A 27,057-nucleotide genomic window follows, 5' to 3' on the forward strand; every position below is an offset into this window, starting at 1 on the left:
TTTAACATTTTTTTATTATGTTTAATTGTGGTTATGGTATAACCAAAAGAGTGGAGTGTAATGATAAAAAATGTTTTTACCTCCTCATCATATTTTCTGTGAGATATGTTGCTGTTAGGAAGTTCATTTGTCTGGATGTCTGAACCCATTGACCTATTTGGTCTCGTACAAAGGTCACTTTTCTATCTTAGTGGGGACAAACAACCAACACAAACAACCAACGTGTTCTTTACCTATATCAACTGCTTCTTGTTAGACCAAACATTTCTGCCTCAGTCTCCGGTGTGTTATCTGTCTCCTCTGTGCCGGCCTGCCGGCCGGTATACATCCCTTGTTTTTATTAATAATAATGAAACTGTGATCATTCATCAAGACTCTGTTTTTATGTTAAACACTTTGGATAAAACCAACGTCACTCCTGAACTTTAAAAGGAAATATTCCACAACACTTCTATTGCTAATCCTTGTTTATATGAATCACATGCTGGACCTTTCATGTATGGGGGAGCTCTGTTATTAAAAGCACTGAGAATGACTGACGATGCTGTTGTTGATGGGAAGATTTCCAACACAGTTGTTTCCTCGCACACTTGTCCTTTCCAGATCTGCTGACTGATCGCTCTCTTTTCATCTGTTACTTTATTCATAGTGTGTGGTTCACCAAATGATTTTAGCCAGGCACGTGAATGAAAATGCAGGCTTATGAGACATAGCATCACTCTCTACATTCACGATTACATAATTCATCAACATAATGTGGAAAAGTTTCTAATTAAGTATCTGCCAAGCGGCAAATTGCTTACACAGAAAGTATCTGCAAAATGTTCGCTGACACCATTTTCTTCTTTTTTACAGTATCTGCTCATAGCAATGAACTAAAGCATGATAACATGGTTACGTTCGGCACTTGGTTGAGGTTGGGGAAAGATCATGGCAAAACGTCAAGTTCGTGACTTGAATCATCAATCGAGTGAGAAGTAGAGTCATTTTCCTCATAGACTCCTTTACAATCAGACTTCTTTTTGCAACCAGAGGAGTCGCCCCCTGCTGGCCATTAGAAGGAATGCAGGTTTAAAGCACTTCCGCATCACTTTTCAAAACAGGAGGTTGCGTCTGATTGGTATGGATGGCTGGTGGCCCCCGGGGTCCCCTTTGCTGCCTCAGGACCCTTATTGCTACGCCCCTGTTTTGTTACATCTCCTGCTATTGGGCTGTATGTCCAGCGGTGACAGTGGTGCAACAGAGCCAGAGAGAAGTTAGTTGCATAAAAAAAGGACCCAGTACCTGCATCAGGGCTCGAATATGGATTATATTCTGGTGGTGTATAAACACAAAGTAACCAGCTGGCCTGCTATTTGTTGGAATCTGGACCAGTCAGAGACCCCCTTCCCCTGCCTCCCCTCTGCAGCCCGTCTCCCCGTGCCAGCTGCATAACTGCGGAGCGTTGAATTGAGTTTAGCTGCTGAATGAGAGCTCGCGCGACATTTTTACAACAGTGTTCTCCTTGACAAAAGCAGTTTGTGTTTTCATTGTAATTAAATGTTACCCTTTTAATACTGTATATGTTATAAATGCTTAAAACAGTGTGAACAAAAAAGTAAATAAACGGATTTGAATTTCCTCAAGTTTCTCTTTCTCTTGACTTTTGAGATTTACATCTTCTCAAACAGTTTTGTTTGCCGAGAGCTTTCAGTGTCCATGCTGCAGGCTGTTATATTTGTCCATGTCGAGGCGTTTAGCTCCAGGGTAGTCCCTGAAGCAGATCCTTTCCAGCTGAAGACAGAGCCCAACCTTGCACTCCTCACACATCCAGTCATTCGGTCTCCTCCTGTCCATCCTCCTCCACACATCTCGCTGGACTTTCCTCTCCCTGGTAGATATCCTCGACATTGCTTCCACTATTTACAAAATGACTACGACGATTCTGGCGCGTCATTCATGCCGAGTCGGCAACCGGGCCAGAGCCGAGCTCGGGCCGATGCTGGCTCCGGTTATTTTCGATTACGGCCCAGTGACGGCAGTGTCGGCATCCGGAATCGGGCCGGTGTATTCGGCCCGATTCTGGGACGTCATTCATGCCGAGTCTCAGACGAGTCGGCAACCGGACCCGGTCCGACGCGTTTCTTCCGGCGTGCCGGGCTTATGCCGGATCTGGGCCAGGTCATTTTGGCTACCTGGGAGGCGACATAACAAGACGAACGAACGCATGAGCGTTAGTGCGCACGAAACGACGTGTGAGGGCATCGCAGGCCGGTAAGTGGGCTTCTAATGCGTCCGCCATAGAAAGTAAAGGACGGGTGTTCAGACTGCGGGGGGGGGGGGGGGGGGGGGGGGGGGGGGGGGGGGGAGAGCATAAGGGATGTCCACAAAGTGCACGTTGCTATTCTCTGCTAGGCTAATGCAGATGTTTGGTTTACAGCTCATTCTGCACAGCTGCTGGAGCTCCAGCTGAAACGGTGACAAGGTGAAATGGTCACCAAGTCGCAGAGCTTCTGCATCACCGACAGCTGATGTGAGACCAAGGGCATTCAGCTGATAGCTGTGTTTGATGTGTGACGTCAGAGAGACTATATGCATGTATGCTGCTGCTTTACAGGTCTATTTTAAGAGCTGGAATATGTATCTCTCTCTCTGTCAACAATCAAACGTGCATGTTGTGATAGCTGCAGAGGAAGTGGAAAGCTGACCTCGCTTTGGACTCAAAGTTGTCGTGGGCCAGAGGTGGAGACTTGTACACATGTCTGAGTTTGAGGCGTCACAGCAGGTGACAGTGTGAGAATGTAAACCGTGTACACACACGCACTTCACAGTGGGGGCCAGCATGAAAGAGCTCCGAGAATAGACCCTGTTGAGTTTAAATCACTGCCGTACCATGTAAACACTTGGTATGTTGTCCTATGTTTTCAGTGCACACACACACACACACCACACATTTCAAACCCCTCTCCTCAGTGTGCTTGATACAATGTTGGCGGAGAGTGTGTTTGATAACGTTTGAAGCAGCTTGCTTATCAGCGGTGCTGGGGCTTTGAGAGAGCTGCTATTCTCACAGTGATAAGTGTTTCTGTTTCAGTTTTCACCTGCAGTGAGCAGATGCTTTAAACTTCCGTTTGGACATAATAAGCAACGGCAAGACAAGCCTGGGCTTCAGAAACGTCCATTGATTATTTGTCCAAGTTTTCTGAAATTTGACAGACCAAACAACTAAAGTAAGGCTTCAGCCAGTTAGTTTGCGCAAATGTTGAGATATCCAGACTTGTAGTCTTCTATATGAAGCCTACATTTCCCAAAACTACAACAGCATTTGTTCTTTTGTCTGTTAAACGTCCACATCTTTTAATCTCCAAACCTCCAGTTTGCATTGAGGCTTTCTGTTATACATTTAAAGTTGCACGCCCAAACCCTGCATAACCCTGATGACATCACTATGACATCATGGAGAGTTATTTTCTAAGACTTGACGAAGCTCAAACATGCAGAGTCCTACTCCTTTTACTCGAAAACTGGCCGTCAATCAATTATTCAGAGGAATTAAACAGATAGATGAATTGATGAGGAAAAAGAATCCCTTGTGACATCACTGATATTCCTATCTGTCGTAGTCTTGTCAAGTAGCAGAAGAAGAAGTCTTTTTTTGATGATTTTGATGATTTTGATGATCCCCTAACTTTTCCTCACTGTACCGTTGTCATTGGTGGTTTTGATAGTAATATCTCAGCAACTGTTGAACGAATGGACTGATCGATGAGCGTTTCATTTTAGGGACGCACTTTCAATTTGATGAATACTTTTGTTTTTGACCAGATACCTGCAGATCTAATGACATTCTCAGCAGCCTCAGCTGACATTTGAGTTTAGTACTAATGAGCAAACGTTAGCTTGCTAACGCGCTAAACTGAGATGGTGAATATTTTGTATTTGTTGCTTGCGTGCGTGTGTGTGTGTGTGTGTGTGTGTGTGTGTGGTCTGTCCTGATGTTTGGTTTGTGTGCAGTATCACATTCTCTCACATGTAAACCGACCTGACGCCTAAAAGATGGAGGGAAGGAAGGAAAAGGGCACGTTTGAATTGAGAGAGCTCCTCTAGTTATCTGAAAGAAAATACTGATTTAAAAAAATCCCCAAGATAAAATACTTTGAGCATATTTGTTCTGAAAATACTTCTTGCCACGGCTCAGTTTAGTTTAAAGTCATTGGAATGTTGCTTCATTAACTTTCCATCAGTAAATAAGCTTAGGTTTGTTTTTACATCTTGAATAAAACATCTTATACACACACACACACACACACACACACACACACACACACACACACACACACACACACACACGGATTTGTTTTCATCACACTGGTGAAATTAAAGCAGTTTAATTTACAACAAAAGAACGAGCTACTCATAATGTTTCTGCATGAAGTTTAAAAGGTTAAGAAAGCAATTTTTCACCGGCAGATGAGATGATATAACTTCCCCATGTTGGTTCAGGGAAACTCCAAGGAATAATCGCTGCCATATGTTCGACATTTGAAACTTTTAAATCACATTGGAACATCTTCATTTCTTGCCAGCGGTTTTATGTTCGTCACTCTTCACGTCCACAAAGTGAACTGCCTGCACAAAATGAAGCAACAAGCTTTTTAACCACTTCATCAATTCATTGCTCTGCTTATCCGAAGTGGCCTTGTGTGAGAGTTGAACCTCAGCTTCAGGAGGAACAGTTTCACGCTTTTACAGATGAAAATAGAGACGCATCTCAACTCTGTCTGCATGTGTTTAGTCGGAAATAGACCACATACCATCTGTTGTGGGAATATGGGGGTTTTGGGTCACTGCCATTTGGTCCTGATGACTTTTACGAATTTCATGAGAATTGCTTCGAAATGTGATTTTTGAACTGAAGAAATATTTCAGAAGCCCGTCACAGAAAATGATGCTTGACTTCTGATTGGGTACAATGCAATGGACTTTCAGATGCCCTATATCTGGGATAAATCCCAAACGAGACTCAGAGTTTTATTTGTGGTTGTTCATAAGAGGTCGAACAAGAAGGCAGACCTCTTTGGGAACCCGGAACATAATTAACGTCAGCGTCATCAAAGCTGCAAGTTCATTCATTAAAAAGTGAACAAACTGGGTTTTAAAGATGTCAGAACAAGGCCGACTTCAACAGAGCACACGGGTTAAAATAATCGCACAATAATCTGTGCACGGCTTATAAGGTTCGGAAAAGATTGTGGTTACTGCCTGTGACGGCATGCTACATGCAGCCTCTCCGGCCTCCACCCTTACTCTCCACTTCACCACATAACGGTGACACTATTTCCTGCTTTAGCACTGAACATTGACTTTGGACATACATCTTGAATGTTATTCCCAGCGCTGAAGCTGCGGCAACATTTGCATTGGCATAAACCGAAGCTAATATCCAAGATGTGATACGCATTGTTCCTCCTGGCTATGATTGTTGTCATGGTGCTGCAGTCTCTTGTTTGATGACATCTGTGTTGATACGATGCTGAATGTGTAGCATTCGTCAGGGATGATTTTGATGTTGAGGTGAAGTTGGGACATTTGTGTTGCGTGAGGAACCGAGACAACACACAGAGTTGATTCAACGAGTTTTCTCTAAGAGGCATTATGCATAAATCAATGAAATGCAACATTTAAGATTTGGATGACAAAAGGAACAGATTAACTGCCAAGATGGATCTGAATAAAGTTCCACTTAACCTCAACTGGAAATATAGTGAAACTTAATTTCCAGTTAAGGTTTGCACATCCAAAAGATTTAGGGAGACTATTGCTGCACTCCTTGTTATATACGGAGCCTGCCAGATGAACTGTGCATCCCAGAGAGAAAAATAGTTCAGAGTCTTGAGACTAAGATTTGGTACATTTTTAAAAACACACAAGAAGACATTCACTAATTTTGAGGATTGTGTTTTTTTTTGCTCTGTCAACATTACTCAACCTGTCTAGACTAAAAGTTGTTTAAAGACTCACTTTTGGCTCTGGTGACTTTTATTTTTTGCATTCTGGGTTGCATTTTCAGTTTGTGACACATTTCACATGCGGTTGGGGTGACACGCATGTGGCGGATACATCTCACTTAATCATATTGGTGTCAGACTGCCATTCTGTCTGTGGCAGCTGAGGGATCTGGTAGCAGCTTCTGAAAATACTTTATCTCAGCATACAACACAAACAGGGACCCTCACAAGGACAGATAAACCTTCTTGTAATTCAGAGCTGTGATACACCAACTTTGTACAAGAGAAAGAGTTTAAAAGCCCACTCGGGTGTTTTCACTTATGGTGGCTGATTGGACCTCTCTGTGGGAGTTAACAAGCTGGGATCTCTCTCTCTCTTTTTAGGTTTGTTGCACATGTGAGTGTGGGACAGCTCACACCTTAAACATTTCTATTATCACATGGACTTTGATGTCCTCATGGAATATCTAGCATAGCTCCGCCCACCTTAACGCTAATCAGCCAGAATAAATGAACAAAAAAAAACAACCTGTGCCTTTAAAATGATGCAGTGATGCAGAAGTGTACTCCAGTATCAGGAGAGACGTCAGAGTTTCGGTCCATAATACAAAGTACATAATACACGACTTTAAGTCCAAAACATTAACTGGTTGGTTCACCTAAACATATCCTCGGTTTTACCTGTATTTCATTTGTGGTGCTCGCTGAAAAAAATACATTGAAAAATTCAAAATATTAAACAGTTTAATCCACACAACACACTGTCAACAGTTTTCATTGGAGCATCGAATTATAGTCCACATATGATAATCGTGATAGTCATCAGTTATTCAACAAGGCTACATCCTATGGGCTAATTGACCCCCAACATCTGGAAGAATTGTAAAAAACAATATTGTATTAATCAAGCTTTCTTTAACAATGACCACCTTGAGTATGCCTTTGTGGCTCTGATGGCTTCACCAGATGGCCTCCAGGGTCCAGAGAGTCAAGCAAACAAGAGAAGAGGGCTGAAAACAGCATCGGTTTAATGGGCTGGCATCAATACAGCTGGTGACGTGTCACGCAACAATAGAGAGAACAATTGAATAATAGATTTCAACTGGACAAACAGGATGGACATAACCACACCATAGAAAACATGCTGGCAGCAAAAGAAACAAGACCTCAGTTACCTCTGTTTGATTCTTTTCCAAATCAGGACAGGATGGCTGACAGCCCCTGATAAGATAAAAGGATGGGCCGGGGTGAGGACTGATGAGGATGATGTTTGGATAGAGTCCCAAAGAGAGAAAATCAGCGAAGACAAGAGTAGAGACGGTACCACAGGACCAAAAGTATTTAGACAGCTGAGACTGTCAGCAGGGAATTCAGATTTACTGAACTGATTTAACAGGTGATCTGATGTATGTGGGGTCATACACGCACACACACACAAAAACGTATGTGCACTCACATATTTTCACACACACACACACACTTTAGCTGGTAAATCTGACATATAGTGCTCGCTCATACAAAGGACTGAGCAGACACACATGAACCCCCTGAACAACAATGCTGGTACAGACTGTACCAACAACAGTCAATGTACAATGTAACAATGCAATTAATAAATGTATGACTGCAGCTGAAGTACGTACTGTTGCACACAGAATGCAGAGGATTGTGTGTCAGAGTACCCAGAAAAGCCGGCTGGCTTGCATGCTGCATATAATGCGAGCAAGATGCAGAAGGATTATCCTGATATTTTTGGCATGTTGTGTATTTGAAATACTACGTATTGTGAAATAATAAATTAACCTTGAAGTTAAGAAAAACAGCGCAGGAATGTAGAAATGAAAAGAATGCATGCTCACTCAATCCTCCTCCTTGTATGCACAACAGACTCTGAACTTTGTATAATTCTTACATTTGATGAGCATTCATTTGACGAAGATTAAGAACTCACTGTTGGGCCAAAATGATTGATGATTGAACTTCAAGACCGTTTCAGTTCCTCTCATTTACACCGTGGAAACGATGACACTTGTTTGTCCTTGTTGAAATGAATAATGAGGGTATTGATACCTGCGGAAACACAACCAATGTTATTGAGCTGTATTTAACAAAGCTAGAACTTAAAAAATAGCGTGGACGGACGTGTCTGAAACTCAGCGATGAACATTTCAGCTCCAAATTCTAGGCCACTAAATCTAAAATATATTTGGCAACGTGGCTTCATTTTTTAAATCTGTTTGCACCCAAAATCTAAGCCTTCGTCAACATTTAGAACACACCAAATTATTGATAATTGAGGATTGTTAAGATGTTTTTGAGGATTGGGTCTGATTCCGGTTGAAACCCATAAGTGCAGAATGTTCGTGACTTTTGCCAATTTTGAAGTTGCTGGACATAAACCGAAGAGATGAATCCTATAATGGACTGTCTCAAACTCACCTCTTGTCCCTAAATGCACCACTGGATTAAGAGGAGTTCATTGGCTGGGCAGTAGCAGACTTGTGGGACGGTCCATCGTGACAGGGATTTCATGCTAGAGCGGGACCCTTGCGGACCACTCACCCTCTGTTGGGAATTTGAAGGTACAGATGAGGAGGGATTTCACTCTCACAGACCTCCCCGAGGACTTTTTTTTCCTTTGTTTGCCTGTTTTTGTTGCTTCAGTCGGAAACCTTAATGCTCCAAAAAGGAAAACCTGTGTTCTAAAAAACCTGTGTTCTAAAAATGGCACGAGCGGGAACTGTCTGCAGGAAGTGTTGGAGTTCATGACATAAGATTTTCGACTGTCAATGGAAATGCATACAACTGTGTAACAAAATGGAGGCCGTTGAATGTTCCTCCAGATTCTTCTTGGCAATGTTTTACAAGCAATGGGCTTCTGATCGGGTCGATTTGGCTCATTGTTCAGCTTTTTGCAGGCTGCAAACGTCTCCACTGGTTACTGGCAGATATTGTGTCACACAGGTGCCTGCTGGTGATCAGTTAGTGGCAAAGACCTCAACCACATGCACCTGTTGAGCTACAGTTGAGACTGTTTTTAACTGCTCATTTTTTTGTGGATATTCGGTGTCTGTCTGATGAAGGAAACCATCCTCTCTCTTTCTTTCTTGTTGTCGTTTCTATTTTCTTTGTGTCTTTTCCATGGAAAAACACGGTCAAAGCTGCAACGAGAGGCTGCCAACTGACTTTCCCCTTCTGACATCACAAGCCAAAAAAACAAACAAGTGAGAGGAACGCAGAGAGTATAGAGAGAGGGAGCAGTTGTAAAGAGACATATTCAACAACAGGAAATGAAGATAATTCTATGGCCTTCGATGGAAATGAAGTGTATGTTTGTGTTATTTTTACATGCAGCTGAGAGAGAGAGAGACAGTAGTCCCTCAGTCCTCAGCTCCACTGCTCCTCCTCAATGGGTTCCGGCGAGCCTGGAAGCAGCCAGACTCCTTCCCCACATGGTTCCTGTCCTTAACCACAGCAGGCTTTTTTTAGACGGGGGGGTGGGGAAGAGACAGGGTGTGGATGACTGTTTACCTACCACGACTATATGAGCAACCAGTGGGAGACCAAAGCTCCAGACTCACAAAAAAACTAAACGTTCGTAAACAATGCCTCGGCACGGCGGTTCAGACAGACCCACGTGTTATGATGCAATTATACATTGGTGTCAGTTCTCGCAGGCACTTAAGAGAACAAGTTGTTCTCGAAAAGCAGTAGAAGAGAGGATTGTAACGTGTTTACGTGTTTACTTTGTCCTTTCCTTTTCACACAGATTCACAGAAGGACATTGCGTTGCATGATGGCATCAATTGATTGCATATTTTTCCTGAAGCAAATCATTTGTTCCATCTTTGAAGAAAAATAATTTCTAGTTTGCGAGAGGAATCTTTCGAGCTTTCATGCCAGTTTTACAGTTTCACACGAATACAAGCTCCAACAGGCGCACTCTGTCTGTCTTATCCTTGTGTTGTTTTGTCCCTGCTTGTTCAACACTGTCAGCATTGAACTTTAGCCTGGATATATTTGCTGTCTTTGCATTTGGGAAACACTTTGTGGTTAAGCGTGAATAATGTGAGATGCTATGATTCATGGCACAGTTTGAAAACAGCTCTGTTTACACACCTATACGTTCACACAAACAAGTTCAAGTTTGGCCAATTTGACGACAGCTGCTACACTGAAAGAGTCCTTGTAGTTGTGGAATTTATTTATTGCTCCAGAAATATGGACACCTGCTTCAGGAAGTGACTTCTCTGCTGTGATATTCCAACTCAGAGCAGCAAATTAATTCTTCTTTTCTCTTTTTCGTGTCGAGCAGCCAGCAGTTGTGTCTTAGACTGTATTTGGTGCTTTCAGTGGCTACACAGGATTAAGCATTATGATATGTTGATTTCCCCTCAAATATTTTGCTGTATCATTACACCGTGTGCTATCTTTCTCTTTAATATCTCTGGCTATATTTGGCGATTGTGGGTAAAGTTGCAAATCAATGAGCAGGAAGGCTTTGTGCCAATATTTAGACTTTCTATACAATTTAGATAATTACATATACCATGATAATAGTTACACATTGCTCACCCCTCACTGCATTTAGCAGAATTTAGTTTCAAATTATATATTGTCATATGTACAACAATTACAGAGAAGCAGTTAACAACTAAAATCTTAGATCTCAGGCTCCCTAAAAAAATGCTTTTGAGCCAGTTGAAATATAAGGACAGAATACAACATATATAAAAGGAAATAATGTGTAATGTATTAAATATATATGCACAATGAGAAGTACATATAAAGAGGTGTAAACAGTTTGTAAAACAATAGCCTAAGTATATAAAGGTAAAGTGACATTTAGTGGGGCTATAACAGCTCAAATTTGAAATATACAATAAAAGAATAATAAAAGTTATTCGTCTAGAAGTCAAAGCTTGCTGCAGCTTTGGTGTCCCCCGTCATCAGTGGGGATTTCTGTTGATGTGTCAGTAAAGAGATTATTCGTCACCAAATATGGCTCAGAAGTAGTCAAAGAGTTGGCAGACTGCTCCACGTCGCATGGGTAGCAGTCAGATGACATTCTTTCTCTCCGCCTCCTCTAGTGACGAGTATGGCTTCAAGGGTAATCGGGAATTTTGCAATTTTAATATCCCGACGTTTGAATCACCTAGAAAAAGGGATTACTGGTAGTCTATGTATGGATTTAATGTCAGTACCAGAGTACTCAAGTGATGTTGCTTGTTGCGCTTTGGATGATAATATTAATTAGTTGGTTACTGGTTTTACTTTAGATAACTCTCAGGAAATGTAATGGTTGTCTGCAAAATTAAACTGATTGTTCAGTACAATTTGTTTTTGAAGATATCTTAATTTTGCCAAACCATCCGTCTGGTTTAACAGGTTTTTATGACGAGCACTTGAACGCAACGCGCGAGCGGCGTGAGGAGGACACAGACGGCATCAGACACAACAAGCCTCCGCAGACTGTGATGGTATAAGGTAGGACACCTCCGCGTGCTTAATTAAAGACTGTGTTCAATAACTAAATGGTACCGACTTGCTAAATTAATTCGGTCCCGTGGCTCGTTTAGACGTATTGTTCCCGAGAGACTGAAACGAAGACAATGGTCCCGGTGCTTTGGTTCAGGACCCGAGCCAGCATGCGTCCTTTGTTAACTGCGGCTGGGAATTGAATTTAGCGCCAACTTCGAGCGTGGTGTGTCCGAAAAAAAAAAAATAACTTAAAGAAAGAATACTAGAAGTGCTGTTTTTCAAACTGTATTTTCACTGGCAAACGTGTTTAAAATGACCTCGTTTAATTCCTCATATTTGTCCTCATTTTGATTAATAGAAAACATAAAATACAATCTTCCGATTGTCAGCTATAACGTGTAACACATGGCACAAATTGGGATAAATTGATACTTTAAAGTTTAAAGTAACATCGGAGTCTAAGCGTAAAACAAATGTAGCGCTTTCTGCCTCCAGAAACCGTAAATCGCAATACATCCGGGTGATAACTCATCTGTGGCACAAAGCACGTGTGTGACTGGCATCTTTTATTGAAATCTGAAGTGGTAGCGCGTGTGAAGATACCGAGGGGAAAGTTTAGAAGAGTCCGCTGAGCTTCATGAGCATGTCGGTGGCTTTGACAGCAGCAACATTTCTGGTGCAGTGTGGGTGATAAATAACCACAGAGGTGAATCAATGTAAAATGTGTGAATGTAGGTCACTCATACAAGTCACTGTGATGGTATTTTAGTTGCTCTGTGGTACTCAATCGTGAGTTTTTTGCATTTAAGGTTTGATATTTTAATAATTTTGGGGAATCGTTTTGTAGTAGTCCTCTTAAATGTATTACCTATGTATTATAACTCACTTTGCGACTCTGTTGACCCTGAAGCGAGAGGAAGAGCACACCATAATGGTGGCTTTGTTTTACACCGAACAGCTGATGGGACAGCAGCACCGACCCACCGCTGGCTGCGGCATCTGTTTACAAAGGAGTGGGCGTTAAGTTTTCCCATTTGTTTCTTGAAAATGTCCAACAAAGCAAGAAACAAATGCCATTTATTGTTGCCCATGCTGGCAGTATGACGTCTATGGCGTACTTGTGGGCTGGTGGCAACTCTGCGTGTGAAGACGAAATGAGGCTCAACTGACTCATCACAGGAAACCCTGCCCCACAGAGTCTTACTCATTTAAACCCAGCAGCACTCACTGTGGTGCAGTCATGGTGATGAGTGGAGTTACTATTGCCAGTTCATCAGTGCGCTATTTATCCAGACCACTTGAATCAACTGAATAGACCGGCACCTGGAGATGGGCTTTGTTCTCTCTCTCTTTCTCTCTCTGAGTGGCGGGAAATTATTTGGGTCGTAAAGGGGCGGGTCTGTGTGAAGACAATGAATTTGAAGACCTTTTATGATCCCTCCCTCCTTTGGCATTTTTGTGTTCTTTGCAGATTTCCCCTCCCCAGGGTTGTTATGCAGCTGTTGTTAGTGTCTCACGAAAGTCTCTATTCCTGCCTCAGAGCCATTGATCCTGCTTTTATTTGTATTGCCCCGATCACCTCCCAGTTACACAAAGCATGACAATCGCTCAGGTTCACTCCCCTGAGCGGATCTGTTCAAAATGGACAATAAAGAAGAAAATAATTCGTTATTTCATTCTCGATGAGACGTAATTGTCTCCAGCTGGCCACCTTGATGTGCTTATAGGTTGTTTCACTTTTTCCACCATCAAACTATTCTGTGTGTCAGCCTGGGAATAAAGGCGACCCAGTTAGAGAGGTATGCTGGTGAGACGGGAAAAATGCACTCTTGTCCTTTTCTGTTAAGATATAGGTCGCACCTGAAACTGCTAAATTCAGTTTTAATTACATTTTTTATTTTCCTGTTTTGTCGCACTTCGTTATGTCCACTTCCATGTGCTCTCCAATCCCTGAAGTCTGCTGGATTTATAACACAAAACAAAAAGAGAGCATCATTGCGAAACAGAATATGGCGGTTTTCCATATTCGTATGAAGCCAAAATCCCTAGAAACGCGTTACCATACATGGGTTACCAGACGCTTCTCGTCACCTGACGGCAATGGGCTCCACTGGGAGGGCGTGATGTGCACGAGGTCCACAGTGTGCAGATTCCCTGCTTATGGAGAGATCAAACAGCTGATGTCCAAGTCGTTAGAAGCAGCCCAAATAATCGTCCTGTATAAGAGAAACTGGAGATGTTCTTGTTCCTGTACGAGACAGCCCCTTCCATATTCTGGAGGTTTTTGGTGTCAAGAAAAAGAAAATGAAAGTCATTATTTTTTAACACAGAATGGAAAGCCAACCTGATGATAATAAAATGTGTTTTAATACTGATACTTGGAGTATTGTGTCATGGCTCCATGGATTACAGTGCAATAACCATCAGCAGATGCTTGTGGAAATCTTGATGTCTTGTAAGAAGAAGACTCATGCCGGACATATAAATGTAGCAAATTTAAACACGAAGTGACCAGGTTTTTAAGTTGCATCATTAAAATGTTGCACACCATTGTGTGACCATGGCGATCGTACTAGTCTGGACTGGCCCTCTTTGACAAGATTTGGAACCATATTTTTTTCCTTGACATCAGAGGAGGAAACGATAAATTACTGTCTGCCCGTTAAATCTTTTTCCATTGGAGAGCTGATTGTTGGAGTTGGACGTCGTTGAGAGGCCAGCTCGGTAAAGTGTCAGCCTGATGCCAAACTGGAGTTTTGTCCCACTCTACAGACTGCAAAGTGGCTGTGTGTGTGGTGGGCAACCTTTCAACGCCCGGTATCAATGGCAGCTGGCTCGTCTTGATACGTTAGGTTGAGTAAGGCATACCTTACAGAAATCTGGGACATGGCTGAGCCAGTGTGTTAAAACTGAGACTCGTAGTGCGTCTGTCATACCATTGGCTTTCATCAAGTGTGGACGATGCTGTAGGATTTGACTCTGTCATGACAATGAGCGGGAGATGGAAAAGAGACAAAGAAGTGTGAAATACAAATTTATCTATTTGTTTCTCAAATGACATTTTAAAATGGACTAAGGCATTGTCGAGGCTTAAGTGCTAAACCGACGGAGTCCCAAGTCAAGTTTTTCCTTCTTGTAATAGAACCACCAAATGAATGCCTAATACTTGACCAACACCGATATTGACTTTTGAGATTTCAAGGCAAAAATCTGATATCCCACTATTAACTTTTTAAGGACAGGACACTGTTTATTAATTACCTCGTGTTGCCAATTTGCAAAAATATATAAACCATGCCATCAGTGGCAAGCTGATGGTATGGTTTATATCCTACTATCAGCTTGCTATAGTAGGATATAATACTATAGTTAAATAGTAACTATAGTATTATATCACCGATAGTTAACCTAACCAACTGGAACTCAACCGAGGCTAACTGGAACCCAACCGAGGCTAACTGGAACCCGAACCGAGGCTAACTGGAACCCGAACCGAGGCTAACTGGAACCCGAACCGAGGCTAACTGGAACCCAACCGAGGCTAACTGGAACCCAACCGAGGCTAACTGGAACCCAACCGAGGCTAAATGGAACCCAACGGAGGCAAACTGGAACCCGAACCGAGGCTAACTGGAACCCGAACCGAGGCTAACTGGAACCCGAACCGAGGCTAACTGGAACCCAACCGAGGCTAACTAGGAACCCAACCGAGGCTAACTGGAACCCAACCGAGGCTAACTAGGAACCTAACCTCGCACAGTGTATGCCTGATCTCGTGATACATTTCCATGTAATCAAGCTTACAAGTTAAACAAATACAGTGTATCTGATGGGCTTTTGTTCCCTCTAACTACAGACCTTTCTCTCAGACTGTTTCTCAGAGTTGGACTCCTTAATCAGTGTAATGTAGATGCATGATAATGGACTACAGTGTGTGTGTGTGTGGCTCCCATCACGTACAGTAAAGCGGTTTCTGTCCTAACTCATGACCAGCCAGATCAAACATGGGACTCATCATGTGACGTCTGTCAACAACAAGAAGCTAGTCGGTGCACTTTGGGAAACAACCAACCGTCTGTTAAACTGTTTGATTTATGTACCTAATGTATGAAGGAGGCAGGGTTTCTCTTGCCAACATCCATTGCTCAACAGTGATTGGCTATTGAAATGATGCAATTCCTTTGTGCAAATGTGCTGATTTTTTTAACATGCTGTGTCGCAATGTATTTTAAGTGCTCTGAACCGATGCCCATCGGCATCAATGGTGTTATATTTTCCTTTTTAGAGGTATTAAAAAGGTTTTTAACGTTTAATTTGTTTTTAGGGTACAGATGCCCTGAGCCGATCAATTGGTGCATTTCATTGAGAGCTGTTGTGTTTAAAGTGCTCATGATTCATGTCTTTACTAAAAACAACTTAACTTTGCCTTGCGTTGTTCAGCTTGATTTGATGCCAAATAGCTCTGTGTGTGTTTGAAGAGGAAGTGTCTTGAAGAAAAGTTGTTCTGTTTGGAGAAGGTGTCACAAAGCTATCTGAGCACATGGCTTCCATCAGGTCCGGGGGAGAGGATGTCAGGACAGGGGGGGGGGGGGGAATGGTGACGTTGAGGGTGGAGACGAGACCAGGAATAAAGAACAGAGGAGTGATGGGAGGTAATACAAGTGAAATGGAGAAAAATAGGAATACGAAAATACGAGTTGCACAATACAAGCCAGGGGAGCAACAGCAGATAAAATGAGGCAAGACATTTATTGAGAGATTAGATTGAGAAATAGACAGTTTGGATTGTAAAAGGCAACACACCCGAGAACATTGTGCAACAACATAATAAAAAAACAAAAAATCCTTCACCTTTTTGCGCGATTGTTCTCGGGATTATTACACTATTTACTTGAATGCTATGAATCTAGAAGTTGACGTCTAAATGCCGAAGAGCGTAAAAGCGAGTTGGAAGGGTTGAGGAGAACGGGAGTTTGAGGTGAGGAGAAGAGGGAGGGATGGACACTGAGATGCAAAGAGGGGCGGGTCCAATGGGCTGCTGACAGTGGGCTGTCAACCTACTAAACCTCTGCGTGGTATATGAAGCCCTCGCTTTAGCTGTGCATCTGGTCAGAGGAGAGGAGTCTTTTGTTCATTAAAGGTTTTCTTTAAAGGGTTAATTTTGTCCTTTGTAGCACATACTGAATATGAGGAATGCTGTGTGAGGGGAAGCATGTATTTTGCCGATGGGATGTCTTGTGAGTTTCACAAATGTTATGTAACTTTACCACCAAGTGGCAAAGATCTTTTTGAATTTTGTTTGCTTGAGCATTGAACTCGTTGTTCTTGTGGTTTTTCTTCCACTGGTGCTGGCGTGCTGCCTAAACCTGACAACTGAATTGTTTTATTGTATTTTTTTTTTTTACTGTTGAAATAACATTTTGCAACCCATTATTTAATTGCTGTGTTGGCCACAGATTGTCTGGCTCATTAATAAGCTAAATATAGAAAGGGGGGGGGGGGGGGACTTATGGCTGCTGCTGATAAAAACATGCAGGTGCTGCCAGACTCTGAATGTTGGAAACATGAGTGTGTTATCTGTGTCTTTCAGACCTGGTGCCACCCTGATCAAACCCTGACCGAGCGCGAGCCTCTAACTATCTAACAACAAACATGACGGCCATCAACGCACCGCGGGACAAGTAAGGGAAACTCTTTTAAAGGGAACCAAACTGTTAAGAGTCTATCAGAGACTTATTAATGTCAATATGCTGCTCTCAGTTTCTGTTGTAGTTGCAGTATGTGCACCATTTATTTTGGATGAGACCCAGTAAATAAACAACTTGTTGATGTTAAGTTGCATGACTTCACTGATGTACTTTCGTGTGAACTTCCTTTTGCCTCTTTCTCAGATACAATGCCGTTTGGATCATTTTCTTCACCCTGGGCTTGGGAACCCTCTTACCCTGGAATTTCTTCATGACGGCCACGATGGTAAGTTAGGAAACATTTTAGGGCATTTTTATTCTTCCGGATGTTAATCCTCAGAACAACAGACGGATGGTTGTGAAAGGAAGAGGCCGGTTGGTGGCCGTGTGGTTGGTCATCAGTCAATTAAAAGGTTGGGCTCCACTTATAAGAAGGTCACCTCACTTTAGGAAAACAAACGTTTTTTGTTTTGTTTACCTAACAACTTAACTTCTTAAAATGGGAATTTCAGGTCATTGCCCTGGAGGGGTTAAACATCCTTTGGGGGATTGTTTAGTTGAAGCTCAAATAGCTTATACTTGTTTGTTTTGATGCATGGAAAGTTTGAATGCCACATTGATAAATAAGAAGCCCTTTATCATTCACTTGTTTTAGAGAGGCGTTGATTCGAGGATTGAATTTTCTTACGTTTTCTTAGTGTTCCTAAACGCCTCTCAGTATTGACCTTTTGGGAATCTATAATTAATAAATGGCTTTATCTTCCTGCAATGTTTCCGAAAATGAAGGTTCTAGATAATGATGCCACTTACATTCCTGCAAATTACAGTCCTATAACTCAAACTTGTGACTCCATGCCGAATGAATTGCCATTCACTGTTGTTGAGTCGCAGGAGCTGATAACCATCGTCATGACTGTGCTTCCCTCCATCCTCTTCTTCAGTACTTCACAAGCAGGCTGAAGGACCCCACGGACCCCACGGACCTCTCCTCCCGTCAGACGACCAACGAGACCTCGGAGGGCGGAGATACTCGCAACATGCTGGAGTCAAAGTTCAACAACGTGATGACGCTCTGCGCCATGGTGCCGCTGCTCATTTTCACCTGCCTCAACTCCTTCCTTCACCAGAGGTATCCACCCCGCACACTCCGTGTAGATCTTTGGTGATTTCCAGTATCTAGTATGTACACTTCACCTCGAGGACAACATATGAAATCTGGTAACACGAGACATTCAGAGGACGAACCTTTTTAGTTTCCCACTCTTTCTGCCTCCTGCTTATCGGTACCTTGGTCACCACATGCCACCATACATGTTGGTGACATGATCCTGTTGTGTGAATGCATGTCCGTATGCCTGCACTGTGTTTTCTTTCATTAAAGTGGGATTGAGCGAGATCTTGGGTGGACCCTGACCACGGCTGACCATGCCCCTACACAAACACACCCAGGAATGCTATTTATGTTCTCTACTACCCCCCCGACCCCCTTTTCTTCTTCACCTCTTTTTGTTCTTTTCCTCCTGCTGTCCCTCGCTTTCTCAATGTACTTTATTCCTGCAGGCCTTTTCTCTTTTTTCTCCCTCTTTTTTTCCTGCGCTGCTCATTCTAACATTCCAACCCAACTCACTCAATTGTTCACTTTCTGTTTCTTGAATTTGTTTTGTTGGTTTATTTGATAGGGGACAGTGCACATTACTAAGCACATTGCTGTAAATGCGCCAGAGTTACCCAAGAGGCTATTTTTCATCTGTAGTCCCAAAACAGATGTCCCAATGCAGATGTTACAATCCCAAAGCAGATGTCAGAACGAACCTCATCTTCACCGGAAGAGCAATGACCCCTTTCCAATGTTATCAGAAAATGTTAGTTTTTTACTTATGTTTGTAAACAACTCGTCCATATTATATTCTCTCTCTTTTCTTTTTTTTTAAACACTTTTCTATTGTTCTATGTGTTGACAAATAAGTAGCTGCATATTTGCAACTTTTTTTATTCATTCTTAAAGTGTCCAAAATGGATCTGGCTAATGTTCTTGATTAGTAGTCGTGTTCAAATGTATTTTCTCCGTGTTGCTCTCACTCTCAGGATTCCTCAGAAGCTTCGGATCATCGGTAGCCTCGCGGTCATCCTGGTGGTCTTCCTGTTGACGGCGGTGTTCGTCAAGGTGGACGTGGCCCCGCTGACCTTCTTCACCATCACCATGATGAAAATCATCTGCATCAACTGTGAGTTTCTAAATGCACAACTGATGATCATTACGTCATCTGTCGTCGCTGCAGGGAAAGTCCAAAAGAAAGCTGAAACCTTGATCACAATGATCAACCAATCACAGAACCAAATGAAGTAATGCAGTTAACTGGACATTCTATCACAGAGGAAGCATTTGCTGCAGGGCTGTTGTGTTTGACTTGTTACTCAAGGATTGCCTTTTATCTCATTCCCACAATGAACTCATGCAAATGATTATGTGTCGTCTTCTTTGATCAACATCATCTACATTCAGTGTGTTGGGAAAATCCCTTTCCTTCGGGTACACACACACACACACATTATCTCATACCACACTGAGCTTCAGAACACAGTCTGTAATCTCTCTGCTGTTTGTTCATTTACAATGACCCACTGAGCAGCAGGGATAAGCTCACCCCCCTCCTTATCCCCGTTGGGCCGGTCCTGACCCGCAGGTCTTCCCGAGGAACAGCCCATCTTGTTTGACTTAGAGTGGAGGACAGTCTGACCTGTAAGCTTTGATATAGACGTCTGTACACTCCTCTTAGTGGAAACATCTCTGCAGCTAATTAAGCTCCAAAGTCGCTGTATGAATGGTTGTTAACGATCGGTGTGATGCGAGTCCGTAGGAGCCTTATTGGCTTCAACTCTGTGTGAAGTGAGAGAAAGACAATAGTTATATAACAGTTCTGCAAAACAATTAATTAGCTCGATGTTGTTTTCGGAAAGGATGTCATCTCCCTGTTTGTGAGTGTTGTTCTGTTGCTGTGGGTCAGTGTGTTTCTTCAGTGTTTCTACGTTTACTGATTGAACTTCCTGGTCTTGTTCCCAGCGTTCGGGGCGATTCTTCAGGGCAGTCTGTTCGGCCTGGCAGGAATACTGCCCGCCTCCTACACCACCCCCATCATGAGCGGACAGGGGCTGGCCGGCACCTTCGCCGCTTTCTCCATGATCTGCGCACTGGCCAGTATGTCTCACACACACACACAAAGTACACTTCTTCTTCCGTCATTAGAAGTCAGGACACACAAGAGGTGGACAAAACGACGAAAACACTTTGCTGTACATTAACTTTTTAGGGGGTACCGCTGATGCAAGACGAGTTTAATGTTTTGTTGCACGATCCCCGTCTACTGCAACGCCATTTCTAGAAATATGACTTTCCATGTCTTGCACAACTTCCAATAAAATAGTGACAGAAAGTAAAACTTGCTGGTCACGAAGTTTACTTCTGCTTTTAGGTGAACGTTTGACACGCACATCCACACCCAAATATGATTACATGTTAAATGTGTTAAATGATTTGGTAAAAGCCAGATCTTAAGAGATTAACAAACGTTGACGGCTGCTCTTTGCATTTGATCTTCTAGACAGAATTAAGAAAACAGAATTAGATGCTTGGAAGTTCTTCAGGCAGAGTTTCTGTCAGATGTGCTTGATCAGTTTCTCACCAAAAGACATCCAACCGCAGCAGACTGCATTGAGGAATGTCTCCTCAGCTCACATGGCTGTGCTGACGTTAGCTGCTGAGGGTGAATTTTAAAGGAAGTGAGAATAGTTTACCTGTTTCATTGATAGCTTCAGTATTATGTTGCCATTGGGATTTGACAACATACAGATATTTCGTGAGGTTTTAAAGCCCATTTTTGGTGCCTGAGTTACTTGTGGGTTAGTCTAATACATTTTTATTTAAATTTGAATTGAGGAATACTAACACGATGAGATACATTTGCTCTAGATCAATACTGATATGGAGCAAACCGCTGATGATCGTTGTCTTTGTGTGTAGCTGGATCGGCCCTGCAGGACAGCGCTTTTGGTTACTTCATCACCGCCTGTGTGGTCATTCTTCTGGCCATAATGTCTTACATTGTGCTGCCCAGGATGGTAAGAGCTCATCTTCTCTACATGAAACATGGTTTTACAGTGTTAAATACCTCACGATTAAAAGAACTAGAAATCATTTGACCAGAATGAAGCTAATTTTAAACCACTTTCAAATGTTTTTGTGCCCATTTTTGCTCTCATTAACTTTGTACCTTTTTTGAAGAAATACCTCCTTAGCTTAAGATAAGTGCTGCATGCGTTGAGGTTCGGTGCTGTCTGTAGTTGCATCTTTTTTTAAAATGCTACACCAGTCCAAACTCCACTCCTTGTGGAGGTGATGGCAAACACATCTGCCAGTGATGATGAGCAGCAGCTCAGAGACCACAATGTGCTCCCTGCGTCCTTTCCTCTCTGCTCTACTGGCTCGGTGGACTCGCCTCATTATGGTTGTTTGTTTTTCCTAACAGGAGTTTTTCCAGTTCTACATGGAGAGTAATGGATCCACACCCTCTGCTGATGAGGAGAACAATATGGACATACTCAAAAAAGGTACATCATCCAAAAGCTAACAATTCTGGATGTTTTCTTTGAATGACGTCCTCAACATGAACACAGGTTAACGTAACAACACCATGTTTATGTTATGGCCATCAGTTTTGTATTTTCTGTCTCTCAGTGTGATGTGACGGATAACGCTCTGATTGGGAACTTTGTGTCAGACATCACATTTGGATTTCTTTCTGATGTATTTGTAGCCTTAGTGTCTCCTTTACACTCAAAGGTCTCTTCACTACACACTGACCAGGAAGCCAAACCCACTGAAAGTGTTTGTTTCACTTTTGTGTTTAGGCGACAGCTCGACCAGTCTGTGCTGTTAATTGCTAGTGTGCGCGAACGTAATGGGAAGCCGGTGTTACAGAACAATTAAAGTCTTGTGCGTACACCCACTCGAATGTGGGAACGACGACGTCTACTCCCATGTAACCACAGAGAGGTGTTTGTTTGTGTTGTTTCTCAGAAAGCCCAGCGGAGAAGCGACCGGTGGTGAGTCTGGTGGAGGACGAGGCCAAGCCCACCGTGTCTGTGATAAACATCTTCAAACAGGTGAAATGACTTTTTCACATTGCGATGTATAAAGGCAAATGAATGAATGCCAAAAAAAGCAGTTATGTCTGCTGCGACACATTCTTAGCATTCAAAACATCACCTCTGGCTGTTTGATTGGGCAGTAATAACGAGCTGCCATTCAGCATCACCAGTTAGATCTAACCAGCTTCATTCTGGTCAACTCTTCATGCATTTCATCCACCCGCTTCCTGTTCGACAGAGATCAACATAGTTAACTAAATGTTGATTATGATCCTCGTCTCGTGCTCTTCAGATCTGGGTGATGGCTCTGTCGGTGTGCTTCATCTTCACCGTCACCATTGGAACGTTCCCGGCCGTAACAGTGGAGGTCAAGTCGACGGTGGCAAATGGGGGCACCTGGGGTGAGTCTCCATTTCTAACATCTATACAAAGCTACACTGCTGCCGTAGCTAGAGACACTTGAGATATATGTCGTTTGTATTGGAAATGCAGTGGACAAGCCTTTATTTATGAACATGAGAGCAGCCTGTGAAAATATAGAAATCAGTTTTAGTATCTTTAAATTGGTATCTCCTTTAAAGGAATACTCCACAGAGGATCTGTCTTTTGTGAAATCTCTCTTCCCTGTTGGAGTCGCAGCGAAAACAATAAATCACAAAACACCAAAGAAGTTTAAAACGTTTGTGAGAAAGATTTGATTCTTTCTGTGCTGTCTAAGCCCACAGAGGTTGAGGGTTTTCTTTCAAGCAAAGACCTCTGCAGTATCTTTGGTGTTAGTCACGGCTTGTTTGTCTTTCTCCCTTTTCAGAAATGTACTTCATCCCCGTGTCGTGTTTCCTCCTCTTCAACTTGATGGACTGGGCTGGCAGGAGTGTGACGGCCGTCTGCATGTGGGTCAGTACCACTGAAACACACGTAACACACGTTTTACCGACGAGGCTCCACCTTTCTCACCTTCTCTGGAGGTTTGGGCTTCCTCTTCCCTTTCTCTGGCTTCAGAGCTCCATCAGTGGATCTATCCAGGCGACTGTCTGGTAGTCTCAGGCGGACCTACAGCTTCCTTTTATGTATGCTGCCACTAAAAACTACTAACACTGTAAAATACTACTGAAGCACATTTCAAAATGTACCAGTTTGTAGTGATGACAGTGACTAATACGTGAACTTTGCTGCCTCAAGCAGCCCCATCAACAAAACAATTGAGAAATGTCTCTCTAGTTTATACACGTTTGCCTTATAGAGTCCATTTATAATGACCACATCACAATATTTAGTGTGATGTGCACTTAAATAGAAGCTTTTGGCTGCGTTCAATGTTTACACATGAATAAATCCCTGAGTCGTGAGTGGAAGAACATCAGTCACTCAGGGTTTGGGGGGAAATAAAGGAGACAAGTTTTGTCTCTGAGATCGCCGGTTTGTTTTGTGTTTTATGTTGCTACAAGCCTGAATAGATTGTTTAGGCTCATAATAACGTCTGCTGTCATGTGTTTTATTCACCAGTTGGTTTGAATGGTTTTTCCCCCCTTTTGTCCGTCAAATGTTCACTTCTTTCCAAGCAAAGATCTCTTCAAACTTTGTCCAAGAAAAACATAGATCTCGAAACGAGTCTTATTTGCTGAGATCCAGAGGAAGTGATCAAATTGAATCAATTCATTCTGTACAAAGTGAGTAGAGTTGGTTAACCCAGTCTGACCTGCACTGGAATGCAGCTTATTAGAGCAGACGACAGCAGTCAGCTGCTCGTGGACCATTTGAGTTTATTTACCATCATTAGACGACACTGATCAGGACCCGGACCTGCTTCTTCTGAGATGCTTTGTGGCTCACAGTCCTTTAAACTGTTGTCTTTATACAGCGTTGTCCGTGTTTCTCCAACTTAAGCACCAGAGCACCCATAGTAATCTGCACATACACACATATGTGTATGTAAATCAGGATAAGGAAGCACCCAGAAGTATTGTTGTTAAATCTGTCCCTTCCTCCCTCCAGCCGGGTAAAGACAGCATCTGGCTTCCTGTCATGGTGGGCCTGCGGGTCATCTTCATCCCGCTCTTCATGCTGTGTAACGTCCAGCCTCGATACCACCTCCCCGTGGTGTTTGGCCACGACGCCCTGTACATCATGTTCATGATCATCTTCTCCTTCTCCAACGGATACCTGGCCAGTCTCTGCATGTGCTTTGGACCCAAGTAAGAAACGCACACCTCCAGACAGTACACTTAGAATGACCAGAGTCGGGTTTGATAGATTCTTTCAGAGTATTGGTTGAGAAGATTGAGACCGAATAATTGGTGGATTAGGAGGAAGATATTTCATTTTTATCATATAATTACAGTTTATAAGGATATAAAACCACAAACTGTTGTTTTTATATTCGTTTGTGTATAATTAAATGAGATAAAACATGAAGATGACAGAGCTTTAGGGGTGCTGGCCAATGCACAGCCAGTTTAGCGGTTTTCCATGCATTCAGCTGTGCTATGCTAAGCTAACCCACTTTGGGCTGTAGCGCCTTACTTGCCGTACAGACATGAGTGATCACGTTTTAAATCCCCCGAGGAGATGTTTGTCTTGCACCAAGATAAAATCAGGACACGATGAATTGACACCATTGTGTTTTCCTTCCTAATGAGTTTTGTCCCTCTCTTGTCTCCGTACAGGAAGGTGCCACCGCATGAGGCGGAGACGGCGGGGGCCATCATGGCCTTCTTCTTGTCCCTCGGCTTGGCGCTGGGCGCTGGAGTCTCCTTTGCTTTCCGGGCCATGATCTAAAACCTCCAGCAGACCCTTCAGTAGACGTAGATTAGACCACGACGCCATCAAACACTCGACCTGTCGACTCTCTCCGCGTGGAGACGGCTCAGCAGACCAGCAGACGAGAGGACCTCAGTCCTCTCAAGTGTACAGTAGAGACTCGACTCATCCAGCCATCTCAGCAACAGTATAAGCTAAAACATGTTCCTGAATATTTAGTGTTCTTCCAAACTCAGCAGCCATTGATCAAAAACGGCTTGTTTCTCTGAGATGATTTGAAGAGTTCAGAGTGCAACTCGACAAGCGAATCAAAACCAAAACTCATCGTGGAGACGACGGCAGAGATTCTCCGAGGTGTTTTAAATTTCCCCAGATATCACAAGTCTTGAGCCCAGACAGAGTTCATGAAGACGGACTGTACCTGAGTATCCTAGAGCCTCCTTCATAAAATATTCTAATGCAAAAAATTATTCAAAAAATGTTTTCATGTGAAGTAAAGTTAAACATCTTACACTTTCTTTGAAACATTACAGTCATTTAGCAGACGCTTTCATCCAAAGCGACTTACAATTCAGAGTCGATCACATTTCTACACCCTGGCTCAGCTACGGCAGACATTTTGGGGTTAAGTGTCTTGCTCAAGGACACATCAACATGCGACTAGCAGAGCCAGGGTTTGAACCGCCGACCCTCTGATTGAAAGACGGCCCTGCTATCCACTTAGCCACAGTCGCCCTGAAATTGCCACATTCAGTTATGATGGCGTGTAAATAAAGTTTTTTGACGTTCTTTTTTTATAGATGAGGCTCTTCGATTCTGGTGTTCGGCTCGTCTACATAAACGTACAGGTTCATGTTTGTTAACTGATCCTCAACGTGATTTTTTTTTAAAAATGACTTCACTCTGGACTGTTGCAGCTTTTAAACTCTGATCAAGCCAAATACAAGAAGACAACATGGGAAATGATGAACTTTGAAGGGAGCCCACGACCCATCAAACTGCTAGTGTGCCGTGTGTGTGTGTGTGTGTGTAAACCACTGTGTTTTGTAAACTCGTAACGGATCAGTAAATTCTCAAAGAATGTAAGGACGGACTGAATCCTAAAGAGGTTTTAATCAATAATCGGCTCCACTATGGGCTGAATGTTCATCTCTTAGGGGGGTGTAGCAGCATGGGTCTATTTGGTTAATCTGAAAACACAAGTCACATTTTCTGTCCACATGTTGAAGTTGTTAGTCACCGTCTTCCTGTTACACTTTGCTGCAATGTATTATTGATCGCAGCAAAAAGAATTTGCCGTCATCGGTGACGTGAAATGTGCCATGTGTGCCAATCTCATTCTTGGGTTTTTCTCGAGCCTGTGACATTTCTCATTCAAGCCCATTTTCATGTCAGATAAGTTTTGTATCAGAAGTAGAGTTTAGTATGTTTTTCAAACTACCACTTGGCTCTAGCTGAGATAGTGTTCTGAATGTGGCGGAGATAAATGGGCTTTGGTGCCGGTCGGCTATATTTCTGTGGCCTTTTTTTTAAGTCTGCTTTAGATGTACACTATTAGTCATGAAGCCAGCTGTGTATGTCCTAAATGTTTATGCGCACAACGTTTGTCTGTTCTTCCGTACTTTGTTTTGGTTGGTGTGGGAGTTATGGACCATTACAATGTTACATGCAGCTTAAAACAGTTGTGATAAAATAAAACTATTTTTAAGAATGTGGCTCCTCCTGTTGGTCATTTATGAAACTAGACTGCTCGACAATGCAGCAGCTGATGAGGTCAAAAAGCTGGAGATGAAGTTATTTCTGAACATCTGGACACCAGCGGCTCTTTTTGGAATTCATGAATGTGCGGTTTAAACTGTCTGCGTTCCGCAGCTGTGAGTGAATAATGACGTTAACGGGCCATGAATACGCCTGTGTTCGGCACAAAAATGCATGTCTTGGCAACTTCTCCGTGACCTTATGAAACAATGCCACGGATTGTAAAGTAGCACTCGTGCTCA

At 42.8% G+C, this 27,057-nt stretch overlaps 1 protein-coding gene across 3 annotated transcripts; it reads left to right on the forward strand.

Annotated features, from left to right (window-relative positions):
- The first annotated feature begins 1,986 nt into the window (after positions 1–1,986).
- LOC306786134 (equilibrative nucleoside transporter 1-like) lies at positions 1,987–26,768 on the forward strand. 3 transcript variants are annotated; one of them, XM_079280801.1, is made up of 14 exons: positions 1,987–2,253; positions 11,376–11,474; positions 17,059–17,149; positions 17,360–17,441; positions 18,097–18,284; positions 19,241–19,380; positions 20,217–20,351; positions 21,174–21,271; positions 21,679–21,760; positions 22,230–22,315; positions 22,593–22,701; positions 23,109–23,194; positions 24,293–24,492; positions 24,964–26,768. In XM_079280801.1, the coding sequence occupies exons 3-14, from the start codon at positions 17,121–17,123 to the stop codon at positions 25,073–25,075; spliced, it is 1,347 nt and encodes a 448-aa protein (XP_079136927.1). In that variant the 5' UTR covers positions 1,987–2,253; positions 11,376–11,474; positions 17,059–17,120; the 3' UTR covers positions 25,076–26,768. The 3 variants fall into 3 exon arrangements, with proteins under 3 accessions (XP_079136927.1, XP_079136928.1, XP_079136929.1); XM_079280803.1 differs by lacking the exon at positions 1,987–2,253 and adding an exon at positions 2,496–2,512; XM_079280802.1 differs by lacking the exon at positions 11,376–11,474.
- Positions 26,769–27,057: the final 289 nt, after the last annotated feature.

Source organism: Melanostigma gelatinosum (assembly GCF_949748355.1).
Source record: "Melanostigma gelatinosum genome assembly, chromosome: 12".
Lineage (NCBI taxonomy): Eukaryota > Metazoa > Chordata > Actinopteri > Perciformes > Zoarcidae > Melanostigma > Melanostigma gelatinosum.